Here is an 18,676-nt window from a genome sequence, read left to right as displayed (position 1 = left end):
GTTGTCCAAAGCGATGGTGATATAGATGGGGATGTTAATAGTAGAATTCAAGTTGGTTGGTTGAAGTGGAGGAATGCTTCGGGCCTTTTGTGTGATAGAAAAGTACCGTTTAGATTGAAAGGAAAATTTTATAAGACGGTGGTGAGACCTGCAATGCTCTATGGCGCTGAATGTTGGCCTTTAAAAGAGAAGCATAATAATAAGTTAAGTGTTGCCGAGATGAGAATGATTAGGTGGATGAGTGGCTTTACACTTAGAGGCAAAATGCGGAATGAATATATTCGTGATAGGGCTGGTGTAGCTCCTGTGACAGACAAAATTAGAGAAAGTCGTCTTAGATGGTTTGGTCACATTAAACGTCGACCATCTGATGATCCTATTAGGAGAGTAGATATTTTAGATTCGACTTTTGTTAAGAAAGGCAGAGGTAGACCTAGGAAGACTTGGGCTTATTGTATTAAAAAAGATCTTAATGTACTAGAACTAAATGAAAATATCTAAATAGGATGCAATGGAGGAAAAGGATTTATGTAGCCGACCCCACGTAGCGGCATTAAGGATTTATTGTTGTTGTTGATGATGTAATCTTGTATATATGATAATTTATATATAATGATAGGTTTTCAATGACAAATTTTCTCGTACACCGAGAGAGATTAGATGACACTGATGTGAATTATATTAATGATGAGCAGATTGATGAGGAGCGCACTTGAATTTTTTTTTGTTAAAACTATTTTGTGAAAACTTTACTTAACAAATCTGTTTCAATTTTTTTTTTGTTTAGATTAAGAGACACATATATATTAGAATAGATACACATATGAAATATACATTTCACATTTCAATTTTATTAATTGATATTTACAAATTTTTTGAAAATATCTTCGTAAAATCCTTCAGCAAGCACTAGATTATGTGTTGCAATAGATGTTACATTTTTTTTTGGCTCATGTTTTTATTTATTTATTTTTGCAACTCGATTATACATATTAGTTGTGCTTCATAATTTTTTTTCTTTTGTCAACCCCGACATTAATTTTATGTGCTATCTTATTGGTGCATCTTTTGCCTTTTGCATATTAGTATCTGCAGTTGAGGAGTTTATAAGAGACTTAACTACATAAAAGATAAAGTTTATTATTAGACCTTCAACAGAATACATGGACAAAGTCGAGGGATTTAAAAAAGATATGAAATTAACATCCAACAAGAAAAGTTCAGTTGCAGATATTGACAATTGAGTGATCTCCCATGTAGTAATGTTGCTTACTTCATTGACAGCAAAGATGCAACATCATGACATACCTATGTGAATGAGCATTTTCATATGATCATGTATTTCTCTTTTTCTTTTCAAAGTCAATTCACTTCTTATATTGGTTGTTTTTGACATTATCAATATAATTACAGATATAGGATGACCTATGATGGTGCGATTGCCATCTCTCAAGAAAGACTGAATGGATCACACCTAATGATGATGTTCATATTTATGCATCAAATAGATCAAGACCTAGAGGTTGGTCGAGGAAGCAGAGAATAAAAAGTATTATGGAGAGTCAAAGCAAAAAAGAGTAAGATGGTGATTCTTGGGGGCATCACAAAGCCACTTGCAAGAATCCAAGTCAAGTCAAAATTTTTCTGAAGTTGATGTAATCTTGTATATCTGATAATTTACATATAATGATAGGTCTTCAATGACAAATCTTCTCGTACGCCGAGAGATATTAGATGAAACTGATGTGAATTATATTAATGATGGGCAGATTGATGAGGAGCGCACTTGATTTTTATTTTTTTTTTGTTAAAACTATTTTGTGAAAACCTTACTTAACAAATCTGTATCAATCATTTTTTTTGGTTTAGATTAAAAGACACATATATATTAGAAGAGATACACATATGAAATATACATTTCACATTTCAATTTTTATTAATTGATATTTACACAATTTTATTAATTGATATTTACATTTTTTTTAAAATATCATCGTAAACTCCTTCAAGAAGCACTAGATTATGTGTTGCAATAGATGTTATGTTTTTTTTGGGTCATATTTTTATTTATTTATTTTTGCAACTCGATTATACATATTAGCTATGCTTCCTACCTTTTTTTTTTTTTCTTTTGTCAACTCCGACATTAATTTTATGTGCTATCTTATTGGTGCATCTTTTACCTTCTGCATATGGTCAAATCATGTAAACTTATTTTAACTATTATTTCTTCAAAGATGCTTGTCTCACTATCTTTCAAACGTTATCTTTTTTTTTTTTTTGGAACATATGCATCTTAAAGATCTCATTTTTCAGATGCTCGGATTGATGACTTTTGTGCCTTCAACTTTCAACACAATGAAACTTTCATTTATGTTTTTATACTCACATGGATATGCCTCAAATAATCTTCTGGTTATATGTATTTTGTTTTTGGATAGAATTGATCTATTTCATCACACTGTCATTTGTTATAATTTGCAATCGCTTCGCCATATAGGAACATTGCATTTCTGAGCATTACATTCTCATTTTTGGTGATTCAATCGATATTAGTTGGTTCCTTAACACCATTTAAAGAACTAACTTCTACTGTTCCAACCACTTCATTTTTGAAGGTCTATCATGTTCCTGAAGTTGTGTCTGCTTAAGCTACAAATTTGCATGGAAGAGCATCGTCGTTAGATGGGAAACAACATTTAGATCAAATAGGTGGACAAAAGAGTTTTATAGTTGGAATTGCAAGACCTCTACCATGAGCCAAAGAAGTTTTCTCTATTAATTTGATGACTTGGATAAGAGCAATAATTTTTTAATATGCTTAATACATCTTATATCATTATGGAGTTATTGTGACTATTAAATGATAAAAAATATAGATAATGACAAAGATTCAAACTTCCTATAATTCAAATTGCACATATATTTTGAGGATTACATAGTCACAATAACTCCCTAACGATGTAAGATATATTAAGCATATTAAAAAATGATTGCCCTTATCCAAGTAGCTAAATTAATAGAGAAAACTATATTGGAAAGAAAACTCTCATGATAGAGGTCTTGCAATTCCAACCATAGAACTCTTCGATCCACCTATTTGATATGAATGTTGTTTCTCATCCAACGGTGATGCTTTTCCATGTAAATTAGTAGCTTTATCATACACAGTTTCAAAGACACGACAGAACTTTAAGAATGAAGTGGTCGGGACAAGAATAACTGGTTCTTTTAATAGCGTTAAGGAACTGGTTGATGCTGATCAAATCACCAAAAATGAGATTGGAATGCTTGGAAATGTAGTGCTCCTTTATGACGAAATAACTACAAGTTCTGACAGATCAAACATAGTTGACAGCGTGGTGAAATAGATCAGTATTATCCAAAAATAAAATACATGTAACCTGAAGACTATTTGAGGCATATATCCATGCGAGTATAAAAACATAAATTGAAATTTCAATACGTTGAGTGTTGAAGGTACACAAGCCATTAATCTGAGCATGTGAAAAATGAGAATTTTAAGATGCATATGTTCCAATACTAAAATAATAGATTGAAAAATGATTGTGTTGGAGAGATAGTGAGACAAACATGTATTGAAGAAATAATCGTTAAAATAACTTTACGTTATCTGAGCATATGCAAAGAGTAAAAGATGCACAATAAAATAACATATAAAGTTAATGTTTAAGTTAACAAAAGGAAAAAAAAGTATGGAATGTAGTTAATATGTATAACCAAGTTGTAAAAATAAAAAATAAAAATAAATACTAGGCCAAAAAAATTATAACACATTTTATAACGCATAATCTCGTGCTTTCTGAAGGATTTCACAATTATATTTTTAAGAAAATTGCAAATATTATTTAACAGAATTGAAATGTCAAATGCATATTTCATGTGTATTCCTTCTAATATAATGCCTCTTAATCTAAAAAAAAGATTGATGTAGATTTTTTAAGCAGAGTTGTAACAAAATAGTTTTAACAAAAAAAAAATTCTTATGCATTACTTTTCATTCTGCTCATCATCAATGTAATCTTCATCAATATCATTCAATATCTTTTGGCATACTAGAAGCTTTGTTCTTGAATCCTTATCAACATATATAAATTCTGAGACATACGAGGTAGCATCAGTTTCAGAAAAATTCGGTTTGACTGGCTAATCAGATTCTTGCAAGTGGTTCTTTGGTGCCCCTAAGAACCCTAACATTCATATTTAATATTGTGCAATTTGTCTGGACCTTCACAACCTCATTTAGTGCAATGATAAGCTCTACTTTATAAGTCCGAGTTAATTTGTTTTGGAGATATGTTTGGATAAATTTTTATCATATCTTGTATTTCATAGCCACCCAACTAGTCGTTGTCTATTTGTTTCAGTGATTTTGACGCTTGGGCAACTATGTGAAGCTTCGATGTTCCTTACTTCAAATGTTTGTTTGTTGATCAAAATTGAAACTCTCACTCTCCATGGGCAGTCACTATATGAACAAATAACAATAACTCTTTCTATCGCTCGCCTTGAACTTTATTCCAAAATTTTCACCAATGACCAATGTTCAAAAAAATTATCTCAAACTTGCTAAATGTTTAAACTGAGAATCTTTTTAAAGATATATTATTAGTCATTAGGCTCATGAGTTGTCCATCTATATACTCATCAAGTTCATTTGTGCTTCCGCTAGTACTATCAAAGTTTGATTGACAATACTCAATTAATTCACCACCATGTGACATGATGAACTTTAAAGTGCACCGACAAATACATTTATTAAAATGTTATAAAAGTTTTATATAATCATAAGGAAAAAAAAAGGTACTAAACTTATTAAAGTGGATGAAATTTAGACTAGGGTGCAATATATAAAATATGTTTATGAGGAAACTAATATTGCATATTTAAGAAAAATAAGTACTAAATAATTAAATATTTCTGATCTATTAACTAAACTTTCATTTGCGGTGAAAGCATAAGCATAGAAAGCTATTACTTCTTTATTACATATAATATAATCTCAAAAAAAAAAAACAATACTATAATCAGAGATTATACTAAATATCATCGTCAGTCAACCTAACATTGAACCCATCTATCCTCTAATGATTTGGTATCTCAATATATAGTTAAAATTCTCTTAAAAGTTAAAATTAAGAATTTTTATTGTTGATATTAAGTAAATTGATCATTGACCTCTATCTCCGTTAGGAAATATGAAGGATTCGAAACCTCCTAGAAAAAAAAAATCAAAAGAGTATAAAACAAACTTCTAGTCATTAATGCTACATATTAAAATTTTTGTTGATTGGTATATAAAAGGGAACTAGGTTAAGTGAACAAGTGTATGAGATGTTTTTGAAACTAAAAAAAATGGATCATTATAATAAGAGCACAAACACAAAGAGACACAAAAATATATATTGAACTTCAAAATAGTTCAAAGTTCAAAGTAAGACCCTCTTGTTTTACAAAGGGGCATTTGCATACATGGCACACAGTTTATATGTATCTACATAGCTCACAACTAAAGTTTCATATTTTCACACATAACTAAAAAAAACACAAATGACTCCTATCCTCTGAAACAGTAAAATTTTGTTTAAAGAGATAGATTTTTTTGAGTCTTTTCACTTCATCATCGTCTCTTGAGGAAACTCTGCACTCATATTTCTAAGCAAATCAGAAAAGCCCCTTCCTTCCATAGCCATAAATAATTCCTTCTAATCTCTGTAGCGAAAAAATGTTCGTAATCATCCCTAACCAATCTTCTTTAAAAAATAACTTTCCCTCAAATTTAGGAAGATTCGAAAAAACACTAACATGAGTCTCAAGCAAAAGCCAACATGAGCAAACCCAAGCTATATTTATCTAGAAAAAAAGAAACTTTGATGAGCTATATTGATGATCTGTAAGAATGGTGAATCCAAATTTACAATAAAAGTGGAGTGCATTCTCTGAAGCGTGTAAGGAGGAAGAAGATGAGGGAATGGGGCGATGGAGAGGGAGCCTAGCATGGCGAAGCCGGAGACCTAGCAAACGATTCGAGTCTAGTGTGGGAAGGAGACGGGGCAAATGATTCTAACGTGAGGGAGATGGAGAAGTGAGTTTTGGTGGCAGAAATGAGGAGGCTTAGGTTTAGGGTGGGTAATTTGAAATATTTAATGTTTAGGTGTTTAGTTTGTTATTTATAAAGTTTTAGGTGGTTTGTAGGTAACATCCCCTTTTTTTATTTCATAACTCCTAGGAATTGTAGGAATTTTTATATAAAAAATTTTGATTTTTCTATAAAAACTTAATCATGGTATTTATATTATAAATATGATATATATGGAGGAGGGCGTTGCAAGCCAGCCCTTCCTTGCATTATAAACCAATAATCTCCCTCCCAGACAGTACACTGCCTATACTTATTAAAAAAGTGATTATCGACACCAACATGAGGCAAAATTTTAAATATATTATTAAACATGATCTTGTAAATTCCTTAGTCAATTCCTAAAAAAATGATAGCTTCCATCATTCTTAGCCAGCAACGCTGAACATATCACATTAATATCTATTATATTTGAATGCATCAGCATTATTTCTGCTAATATTTTTCCATTTTATTCAACTCTTGAATGTTCCTTATTTTCCATCCAAATTCATGGAAGTATGGAACTATACATATCTTCCAATAGTCATCATAAGTTGACTCATAGCATTCTTGCTGAAATCTATATATGGCTTTCCATATAAATATGTTAAGTTGACTTACAGCATTATTGCTTGATTCTATATATGGCTTTTTGTAGTTCATGCCATGGAAAAGGGAGGCTCATAAGTTTTCAGGTCTCTAATAATCATTTACAATTCCAGTGTTCTTGGTATGCTTTTTTTCAAATCCTGATATCTTTTACTGCCTTCAGTTTACTTGTCAAATCTTAGCATAGACAAAGATTTACCGAGTTTTTTGCACTATTTGATTTGTAAACACTATGAAAAATGGTTTGTAAACACCATAGAAACAATTCACTCAGTTTTTTATTTTGGAAAATTTACATGCTATAACACAAGTCTTATATATTTACATATCTAATTCCTAAAGTTTCAAATTTACACTCATAACACTTTGATGTCATAAAAACGTGCATGAAACGATTTATTTCACTACTAAAAAGTTAATAATTGTGGTATTTTCAATGCAATGTAAAGTTTTGAGTTTTATAAATGTAGATATGAAAATTTAGGTGTGAGATGTAAATACATAAGAACTGTGTGGTATGTATGTAAATGTCCCCTTTATTGTTTAGCTGCTAGAATAGAATCATGGCCTCCTTGCTTTTGAAGAATATTGTTTGCTTGTATAATTCACATACATCGTCGTAATTCTAACTATATATTCTTGTAGACCCACAGGTTCGACAATGGTTCACTCGGTAGTTGAAGATTCTGAAAACAAGGAGCTCGACATAGCTATCCTTTCTTCTTCGCATCGGTTGTCGTCTGATAACTTCACATCAGCTTATAAGGTTGGTCTCCCGCCTGGACGAACTTTGGTGAGTGAATTTGGTGATAAGCTGAAGGAAGCTTTATTTACGAATGATCCTTTGCGGCCTTACAAGAATAAAAAACGATCAAGGCAATTTATAATAGGACTTCAGTCCTTATTCCCAATTCTTGAGTGGGGGAAACATTAAGTTGAAAGGAGATGTTATTGCTGGATTGACAATTGCAAGTCTTTGCATCCCTCAGGTTTGTCTAATTTTACAATTAATGAAATTCTTTGATTTTATTTTTCCTTAAATTGTTTTTTTTATTTTCTTTGTTTTTACATCAGGATATTGGGTATGCCAAACTTGCAAACTTGGATCCTCAGTATGGGTTATGTAAGTTATCTTTGCTATGAAAAATTGAATGAGATTATAGAAGCACAAATAAAAATTGAATAATAATAATAACCTACTTTCTCTTTCATAATTTGGAATTGTAGATTCTAGCTTTGTGTCACCGCTTGTTTATGCTGTTCTGGGAAGTTCGAGAGATATTGCCATTGGCCCAGTTGCCGTTGTGTCCCTCTTGCTCGGCAGCCTTCTTCAGAAAGAATTTGATTACGTGAAGAATAGGGCAGAATATTATAGGCTGGCATTTACTGCTACCTTTTTTGCTGGTGTTTGTGAGGCAGCGCTTGGATGCTTGAGGTGAGCTGAAACAATTTATTCCTTAAAATCTGTCATTTGGTCTTGTATTACTGGTATTATAAATGTTCTTTTCTTAAATCATTTGATTTTTTTTTTCACGTGTTCCCTTCAGATTGGGATTTATAATAGACTTCCTATCTCATGCTGCTATTATTGGATTCATGGGCGGGGCAGCCATTACAATTGGCCTTCAACAGCTGAAAGGATTTCTAGGTATTAAGAACTTTACAAAGAAGACGGATATAATATCTGTGATGAAGTCTGTCTGGGGTTCAGTTCATCATGGTGTAAGAATTTTTTTGTTTCTGTTTAATCAAATAAAGAACGTATTATATTCAAGTTGTATAAGAATTCTTGACTGCTTATTTGCAGTGGAACTGGCAAACTATAATTATTGGGATGGCCTTCTTGGGATTTCTTCTTCTTGCTAAATATATAGTGAGTGGTTTCATCATAATTCAAAAGAGATAATTAAATATTTGAGTTTTTGATACTTAAATGATGATATATATATGTACTTTTTTTCTGGTTTAGGGAAAGAAGAGGAGTCTCTTTTGGGTGCCAGCAATCGCACCACTAATCTCTATAATTCTTTCCACTTTCTTTGTGTACATCACCCATGCCAACAAACATGGGGTTCAGATTGTAAGTACTCCGAAATTTAAGTCCTTTCTGTCTGGTGTTCTAATTTGAATAAATATTTTATGGAGCGTTAGCCATATTGATATGTGTAGGTGAATCATATAAAAAAAGGCATTAATCCATCGTCGGCACATCAAATTTACTTTAGTGGTTCAAATCTTATAAAAGGAGTAAAGATTGGTGTTGTTTCTGGGATGATAGCAATGACTGTGAGTTCTGATTATTTATAAGCAATTCAAAGATCTTATTGATGCATAGATAGATTCCAATTTCCATTGCTTCAATTAATTATTTTGATATCTTCAGGAAGCTGTGGCAATAGGTAGAACATTTGCTGCCATGAAGGAATATCAGTTGGATGGAAACAAAGAAATGGTGGCCCTTGGAACTATGAACATTATTGGGTCTTTGACTTCTTGCTACATAGCCACCGGTAAGGAATACATGTTTCATAGAATCAAGTCAACAATAAATCAACTTATTATTCAGTTACTAATGTAGGCTTGAATTAAAATTTTATGATAAAATAAAGTGTCATCTTAATAGCTTATTCAACTATGTTATACCGCCCTTAGAGTCACTGGCTCTTGATCCTTAATCATGATTGAAGGACACCAAAGCTCTCAGGAGCCATAAATTGCATGAATCATTCAGTTTTAATTGATCTATCTACTCTAATATGATTTTTAAATGGAGCGTTATTGCTCAAATTGGGCCAAATAGAAGAACCTAAAAACTTAAGTGATGAAGTTTTCATACAAATTAACAAAGTAAAATGCTAAATAGTGCCTTGATGATTTATATGAGGTCATTTTATTCTCAGTGTCTATAAAAATATCAAATCAGTCCTTTGAATTTCTTAATAGAGATCGAAATAGTCCACCATGAGAATTATTTCAGCTTATTTTATATATGTCAATCTTGAGTAAATTGAGTAAATTGACTGAATGTCTTTTTCTTTTGCTTTCATTACAATAAATAATAATCTATATAATCTATTTTACGTAAATTAATACATATTCCTAATCTAAATATCTTCAACTATAAGGAAAGAAAATGTAAAATTAACAAGAGAGGTAAATCAAGAGAGAAAAATTAGACGTAATTTAAATAAGAAAACTCCTAATTATAGGAAGCTCCTAATTATAAAAAAGTCCTAATTCTAGCTGCTTGATTTCTGTCATTCTTGATTGATATCCCCCCCCCCTCAATTTGATGTTGGCTGATCAAGAAGCATCAATTTGTGAACAAGAAACTGATGATGCTGTCGAGAAAGAGTCATAGTAAATATATCAGCCGTTTGAATATCAGAAGAGAAATAACATCATTATCATAAGCTTCTCAAATAGAATGACAGTTCATTTTAATGTATTTCATGCGCTCCTGAAATATAGGATTAACAGTAGTTTGGATAGAGCATAAAGAGAATAGACTCAAGTTGAGGAAAACCAAGCTCAACCAACAAACCTCGAAGTCAAATGATCTCAGAACAAACAAAGGACATATCACGATATTCAGACTCACTAAAAGACTTAGCCACTCGATCTTGTTTCTTACTCTTCCAAGAAATTAAAGAGTTGTTGAGAAACATACACCAACCAGTAATAGATCGACGTCTATCGGAATAACCAGCCCAATTAGCATCACTATAGGTTGTTAAGCGAATAGAAGATTTCGCAGAAAAGGAAAAAACCACGATGAAAAATACCTTTCAAATACCTAACAGTACGTCAAACTGCAGCTAAATAAAGATTTGTAGGTGCTTGCATAAATTGACTAACTTGTTGAACAACAAGTAAAATATCAGGATGTGTAATAGTCGGATAATTAAGACTCCCAACAAGTTGTCGATACAGAGTTGGATCAAACAGAAAGTCATCATCATTCCGTTGATATTTAACATTCACTTCTAAAGGAATATCAATAGGATGACCCTCTTGGAGATTAGTCAAAGCAATGTGTTCCTTAGTATAGTTATGCGGATGAAGAAAAATACCGACGAGAGAAGAGTGAACGTTAAAACCTAAGAAATAAGTTAAGGCCTTCAAATCCTTCATATGAAAAGAACCCTGAAGATGTTCCTGTAACTGAGGCATCAATTGAGTATCGGATCTTGTGATAACAATATCATCAACATAAACTAATAACAAAACATTTCTCTTGTAAATCTTGCAAAGAAATAATGAATAATCATACTGACTTTGAATAAAAGAAAAGCTAAGAAGAGTATTGTGAAACTTTTCAAACCAGACCTGTGGTGTCTGTTTCAAACCATATAGAAACCATTTGAGCTTACAAACATCATGTGAGGGTGTAGAAAATAATTCTGGAGAAGGAGTCATATAGATATCCTCATTGAGGTTCCCATGCAAAAATGCATTTTTAATATCCATCTATTGTAAGAACTAGCATTTAAATGCAGTAATAGATAGGACAAGTCAGACAGTTGTCATCTTAGCCACAGGTGCAAAGTTCTCTTCTTAAGCACTCCCATATTTCTGTCGATTGTCAAGAGTTGTCAATCTTGTCTTATATCTGTCAAGAGAACCATCAGATCGGAGCTTAAGAGAATAAACTCATTTACAACTAATGGGTATAACGCCTGCAAGACGTGAAATAATATCTCAAGTGTGATTGTCTTGAAGTGCCTGAAGTTGTTCTTGCATGGTTTTTATCCAACAAGTCTGTTTAGCAGTCTGAGAATAAGATGTATGAACTGTAGTATTGCAGAATAGTCATATCTATCTGGGGGACGAATTTGCGGAGTTTATTGTCGAATAATCTTTGGAGCATTTTCAGCAGCAGAATCGGGAAGACTTGGAGATGAAGGGGACAGACGTTGTGTGTAGACAAGGCTAGGCTTTAATTGTTTATCAAAAGAAGAATCATCAAAGTGAGGAAGTACAATAGTATCGGATGTCGAAAGATGATACTGAAAATAATATTCATGTTCAAAGAGCTCACATTCTGAGAGATACGTCATTAATTGTTAATCGAATCATAACACACAAAACATTTATGATTAGGACTGTAACCCATAAAGACATATCAAACAGACTGGGCTACCAACTTATGACGTTTATGGGCAGGTAAATGAATAAAACAAATACATCCGAAAGTATGTAGCATATGACAATTATGATGTTTATAAAAAATTCAATGAAAGGTAAAATCATACTTCAATTGTTGAGATGGTAAACGATTAATCAGATAAACTGCAGTAGATAAAACTTCAATATAAAGCTTAGCTGGAACAGAATGTTCTAACAACAATGCGCGCACTATATCTAACAAATGTCGGTTTTTCTGTTCAACAACTCCATTTTGCTAAGGTTTATAAGGAATACCCTTGTTATGGAGAAATGCTTGAAATTTATGAGACATGTATTCACCACTATTATTAGACCGTAAGGTTTTAATACAAGTAGAGAACTAAGTTAAAATATATGTCACAGAAGGTTTGAAATATGGTAAACACTTCTACTTTGGAATGCAAAAGATAGATCCATGTGAATCGGCTGTAATCGTCAATAAATATCATAAAATATTTATACCAGACATATGAAATAATCAGTGTAATTCCCCAAACATCATTATGTATAATGTCAAAATATTTATTGACATAACTACCCAAAATAGGAAATGCAATGTCTTACTTTTGCCTAGTTTACAAGAAGAACGACCAATTAATAAACTTTATTTCAATAGAATCAAAAACACCACTTTTCAACGAATGATTCAAAACAACATTATTTGGATGACCTAATCGTTTATACCAGACGCCTAACTTATTTTCAACAACTATAGAAGCTAATGACAGTCCGTGGTATGATAAATTGTAATGGAAATAACCTGTCCACTTTAAATCCTTCGTTATCACCTTCCCCGACACTTGATCTTACACAATACAACCATCACGAGAAAAGTGTATATCACAGTTGTTATCTACCATTTGACCAACATAAAGTAAGCTCATAGTTAATTTAGGAGAAAACAAGACATGTCGGAAGGAGCTAATATCATTAACTGTCGTAATTAGAATATTATTTCCATCAACAACCTGAATATGTTGAGTATCAATATACGGGCGTTGATTATGCAATAAATCAGTTATGTGAATCACATGACCTGTGGCACCAGGATCAACAAACCAATGAGAATGAATATAAGTAATAGTCTTACCTTTCCCTTAAAGACCAAGAACAGAAATGGCAGAGAATCATCTAGTGTGAGAACAGATTGATTATTGCTAGCAACCATGAATGTCGAACCAAGATTGTGAGAGTCGGATACCGCAACATGAAGGGCTTGTGGTTTGCGGTTTTTAGGCCTTGGAGGACACTTCTTAATAATATATCTGTTTTACTTGCAATAATTACAAAACTTCTTACTACAATGGCAGACAGTATGACCAAATTCTTTGCAGCTGTAACACTTCTTTGTTTTCTTCCTTGGGGTCGGAGCAACATATGCAATATAAACTATTTTAGATGATCCACCAGCTGCACTGATAGCGGCTTGTGTCGCCAGTCTTTGTTCTTCACGCGGTAATTCACCAAAACATACATCAAAACAAGGAATCAGATCTCTGTTCAATAACCCAACCCGAGCAGTTTCAAATTCAGGTCCAAGCTTCATAAAAAATTGGTCACGACAACTCACTTCATTAATAGCTTAAAGACTAGTTAATTCTCCTTTGACACCTTAACATAGATAATACTAGGATATTCATTTCATAAATTAAGAAAACCAGAATAATATTATTCAATTAAGAGATTACCTTGAATATAATTACGTATATCAAGTTACAATTGAAAGCGTCGTGCAATATTATCTTGATTGTAGACGCATTTCAAGTATTCCCACATTTCTTTAGCTGTGCCAAAGAATCATAAATTGTTCATCATATGAACTTCAATAGATCCCAAAATCCAATAAACGATCCGAGCATCCTTGGCCTCCCCTTGATCAAGATCTTTTGACTCTGTAAGTGTTGGAAAAGACCCATCAATATGACCCCAAAGCTCAATCTCTTTCAAAAAAATCTTGAACTAAAGTCCTCATGTTGCATAATTCTTTTTTGAAATCTGATAGCTAAAATCTCATGTTTTTCTCATAAGTCATTCTAACAGAATTGTCACTCACGAGTTGATTACCAACAAAGTTGTTGATCAAAATTAATTAACCTAAAACTAAAGAAAACAAAGAACCAACAATTTCAAGAATAAACAAAAAACTACAGACTCAACAACAGTAGATTTGCTGGCGATCCTTGAGTGCGGAGAAGAAAAGCGTGCACTGCCCCATGAATTCAAATCGGTCTGAAGGAGAGGAAGCCGAAGTCGAACCCGACGATACTTGAGTGTGGAGAAGAAAAAAACGTGCACTTCCTTGAATTTGAACTGTGACCAAACTAGAGGAAACTGAAGCCGAAGTCGACGTTCCTTGAGTGCGGAGAAGAAAAGCGTGCCGATGATTGAGTTCCAAAGCCGAAGACGAAGCCGATGATCTAAGATTTGCTCCTTGAGTGCTGATGATCTAGGGAAAATTTTGGCGCTGAAATAAGATCTAGGGTTTGCTCCCTAGCTCTGATACCATGTCAATCTTTTGAGTAAATTGGCTGAATGTCTTTTTTCCTTTGCTTTTATTACAATAAATAATAATTTGTGCAATCTATTTTAGGTAACCTAATGTATTTTAGTAATCTAAATATTTGCAGCTATAAGGAAAGAAAATTTATAATTAACAAGAAAGGTAAATCAGGAGAGAAAAATTGGAAGCAATTTAAATAAGGAAACTCTTAATTATAGGAAGTTCCTAATTATAGGAAACTCCTTATTCTAGCTGCTTGCTTTCTGTCATTCTTGATTGATAATATACCCTGACACTAAAATTGCCCCTTGCAATGAGTTTGGGGAATCTTATTTTTCACTTTTCTCCGAATTAAAATAAGAGTTAAGTTCTTAATTTACTAGGGGTATCTCTTGCAAATTAGCATAAGCTTTTAGGTTAAATAGTTCAATCCACAAATGTATTCATCTCAATTTTGGTTTCTGCCTTCCCGCCCTCCTTATAAAGCCAACCACTAACTATTTCTACACTAACATCTTTTGCAATCATATAATATCGAGCTAAATCTATTACTCTCAGATTTCATAACAAATATATTGCATAAAACAGGGAATTTATGTTTGATTTTCTTCTTCTAATCAGGTTCTTTCTCTAGATCAGCTGTGAATCACATGGCTGGATGTCAAACAGCTGCTTCCAATATTGTCATGTCCATAGTAGTGGGATTGACATTGGAACTCATCACTCCCCTATTCAAATACACACCAAATGCAATCCTTTCATCAATCATCATCAATGCTGTGATCGGCCTCATCGACTATGATGCGGCTATACTTATCTGGAAGGTTGATAAGCTTGACTTCATTGCCTGCATGGGAGCTTTTCTTGGTGTGCTCTTTGTTAGTGTTGAGATTGGTCTCTTAATTGCTGTAAGGGATTTGTTATCCTTCTCTTCAACTGATTCTGCATACAAACTTTGATCTAAGCTTGTTCCTTTCTTCTTACAGGTTTCAGTATCATTTTCTAAAATCCTTCTTCAGATGACTAGACCAAGAATTGTATTACTTGGAAAGCTCTCAAGGACTTCCATTTATAGGAACATTCAACAATACCCTGAGGCAAATAGAGTTCCCAAATTCGTAATTGTTAGAGTTGATTGTGCTATCTACTTCTCAAACTCTAACTATGCCAAGGAGAGGTACGTCACACAACGACTTGATTCATTCCATTTCTAAAAGAAGGCAGTTTAAGCAATGAAAAATACATCATGATGCATACACGTCCAATTCACGTGAAATTTAAACACATGCTTATATATAGATATGAAATGAACATTCCCAAATAATTTTATATTTTTCTTAAAGTATTTGTAATTTTTATTATGATTGCCAAAATTATAATATTTAGGACAATTATCAAGTAAATTTGAAAAGATTGAAATATATTAAGAAGTTTTTACTCACCCTTAAATGATAATTGGAACGAAACTCATGTATGGACAATATTATTAATGCATGATTTTTAATTTTTTTAATTAACCAATCTTCTAAAATTTTGAGAATAGAACCTTTAAATTTTAGAACATGAAGTTGTGCAAAACTATTTGGAAATCATATAATCGCACTCAAAGGTACATCAGTTAAAGTTTGATATTTACATTTATAACACTTTGTTATCATAAACCTCTGCATGAAAAGGTATTTCACTTTTAAAAAATTAGTAATTGTGGTATTTTTAATGTAATGTTAAAGATTTAAATATTTTACATACAGATATGAAAGTTAACGTGTTAGATATGTAAGTGTATAAGAATTATGTGGTTGCATGTAAATGCCTCTAAAATAAAATGGTTAAGCAATCTCAAATTTCAAATAGATAAAATAAATAATATTTCAATTATTTTAAATAAAAATAAAATTCCAAATAAACACAAAGTATGCCCTAAAGAGTAGTATAGATCTACGGGATGTATGCCACGGCCATATGATCACGCAAGAGTGGTTTGGTAATTTTATGAAAATGTGATTTTTTTTATTCAAAAAAATGCAAGAGGCATGCAAATAGTAAAGAAAATCTCAAATTTTATGGAATATTCTTAGCACTATAATAGCCAACCCCAATATTGTCAAGTTTATTTGGGGTCTTTAAAAAATACAAAGGTTTTGAAGTATTAAAATTATCAAAGAATCACCAAAAATTCCAAAATATGGTGTATGAAAGTATCAAAAGCATACTATAATTAACTTGGAATAATTTGTTAAAGACATGCACTATCTAAGTGAACACAATTATGTATGAAAGTATCAAAAGCATCCTATAATTAAATTGGAATAATTTGATAAAGACATGCACTATCTAAGTGAACACAAAAATAAGAAAATGCCCAACTTTACATGCAATATTCACTAAGGCCCTGTTTGGCACAGCTTTTTCATCGACGGTGGCGTTTTCAGAACGCCGCCTACCCGTTTGTTTCGAGCGTTCGTTCGGCGGCGTTCTGAACGCTGCGTCCCGCGGTTCGGTTTTTCTTCATTATGCGGATCGCGGGGCGCCTCCTGCGTTCGGCGTTGGCTGTTGGCGTTAGGGCTGCAATTCCTTCTTTTGCCCTTGGTGATCTCCCTCGCGCTCTCCCCTCGCTTCCTCCCTCTCCGAACGAAAGCATCATTAGGGCTCGATTTCTCGTTCTTTTTCCCTCTCCGGTAAGATCTGGATTCGTGAGTTTTATGGATCGATGAATTTTTTTTGGTTCTTCTACATGTACCTGCTTCTATTGCTTCGGATCTCTGAGTTTTGCGAGTGATTGTTTGGTAGTTAACATATTCTTCTAAAACTTCTCTTGATTTGGCATCTGTCTCACAAAGAACTTCCATTACTGGGAAACGTCTTACAAAAAAATTGTTTACATTATCCGTTGCATCTCTATTGAATGCTACAATATGGATTTGGGAAAGGAGTATCTTTATTACATGCTACAATTCGGCCATTCTTTTCTTCATCTCTACCCGATTTCTGTTGGTTCAAATCAGATTATGCATATGACCTTGACATTATGGATTATGCATATCACATTGCAAGCATGACATATGGTAACATCAAATTATTGCTTAGTCGTCTATACATATGATTAGTCAAAAAACTATTGCTTCTGAAATATGAAAATAGTAAGATTACTCATATCACCAGGCAAAATATCATTAGAGAAGCAATTGCCAGAACATTTCTCCATATCGAAGATGTTTCAAATTTTTAAAAACCTGAGACAATTTTTCTGATATGGGGAATGTATGAACAACAAACGAATGCTTCTAGATGCCTTTGAAATTTCAGCAAATATGTAAAGAATCAAGTGGTATGTATGTAGATATTCAAATTTCTGTAACAAGTGTATGACCATATAATATCATCCATATGTTCTCCTCAAAATCTGAGACACAATGCTCAATAGAATTATTCCAAATGGTTTCAGTGAATGGCATTAAATTCAGCAAGTGAATTGATTTCAGCCAATAACTATGTTCTCAGCCAATAACTCTGTTATATGGATCTTGCTTGCCTCTTACTGCTAGCCACTTCATTATTAATTGACACTAGTCACACATCTTGGCATTCAAATGAGATTTACAGTGAAATTTCTCCATATCTAAGATGTTTCAAATTTTTAAAAACCTGAGACATTTTTTCTGATATGGGGAATGTATGAACAACAAACGAATGCTTCTAGATGCCTTTGAAATTTCAGCAAATATGTAAAGAATCAAGTGGTATGTATGTAGATATTCAAATTTCTGTAACAAGTGTATGACCATATAATATCATCCATATGTTCTCCTCAAAATCTGAGACACAATGCTCATTAGAATTATTCCAAATGGTTTCAGTTAATGGCATTAAATTCAGCAAGAGAATTGATTTCAGCCAATAACTATGTTTTCAGCCAATAACTCTGTTATATGGATCTTGCTTGCCTCTTACTGCTAGCCACTTCATTATTAATTGACACTAGTCACATATCTTGGCATTCAAATGAGATTTACAGTGAAATTTCTCCATATCTAAGATGTTTCAAATTTTTAAAAACCTGATACATATTTTCTGAAATGGGGAATGTATGAACAACAAACGAATGCTTCTTGATGCCTTTGAAATTTCAGCAAATATGTAAAGAATCAAGTGGTATGTATGTAGATATTCAAATTTCTGTAACAAGTGTATGACCATATAATATCATCCATATGTTCTCCTCAAAATCTGAGACACAATGCTCATTAGAATTATTC

General features: G+C 32.6%; 1 protein-coding gene across 1 annotated transcript in view; it reads left to right on the top strand.

Moving 5' to 3' along the window:
• LOC110024563 (sulfate transporter 1.2-like) overlaps positions 1–18,676 on the top strand; it is a 37,626-nt gene that overhangs the window by 14,668 nt on the left and 4,282 nt on the right. Inside the window, 11 exon segments of the mRNA XM_020724610.1 lie at positions 7,397–7,672; positions 7,674–7,740; positions 7,826–7,874; positions 7,979–8,186; positions 8,299–8,473; positions 8,559–8,624; positions 8,721–8,831; positions 8,921–9,037; positions 9,135–9,261; positions 15,042–15,328; positions 15,407–15,597. Coding sequence (XP_020580269.1) covers positions 7,397–7,672; positions 7,674–7,740; positions 7,826–7,874; positions 7,979–8,186; positions 8,299–8,473; positions 8,559–8,624; positions 8,721–8,831; positions 8,921–9,037; positions 9,135–9,261; positions 15,042–15,328; positions 15,407–15,597 — 1,674 coding nt within the window.

Source organism: Phalaenopsis equestris, unplaced genomic scaffold (genome assembly GCF_001263595.1).
Source record: "Phalaenopsis equestris unplaced genomic scaffold, ASM126359v1 Scaffold000002, whole genome shotgun sequence".
In the NCBI taxonomy this organism is placed as follows: Eukaryota; Viridiplantae; Streptophyta; class Magnoliopsida; order Asparagales; family Orchidaceae; genus Phalaenopsis; species Phalaenopsis equestris.
Note: the sequence above shows the minus strand (reverse complement) of the source record. Positions and strands in the feature narration are given on the sequence as shown.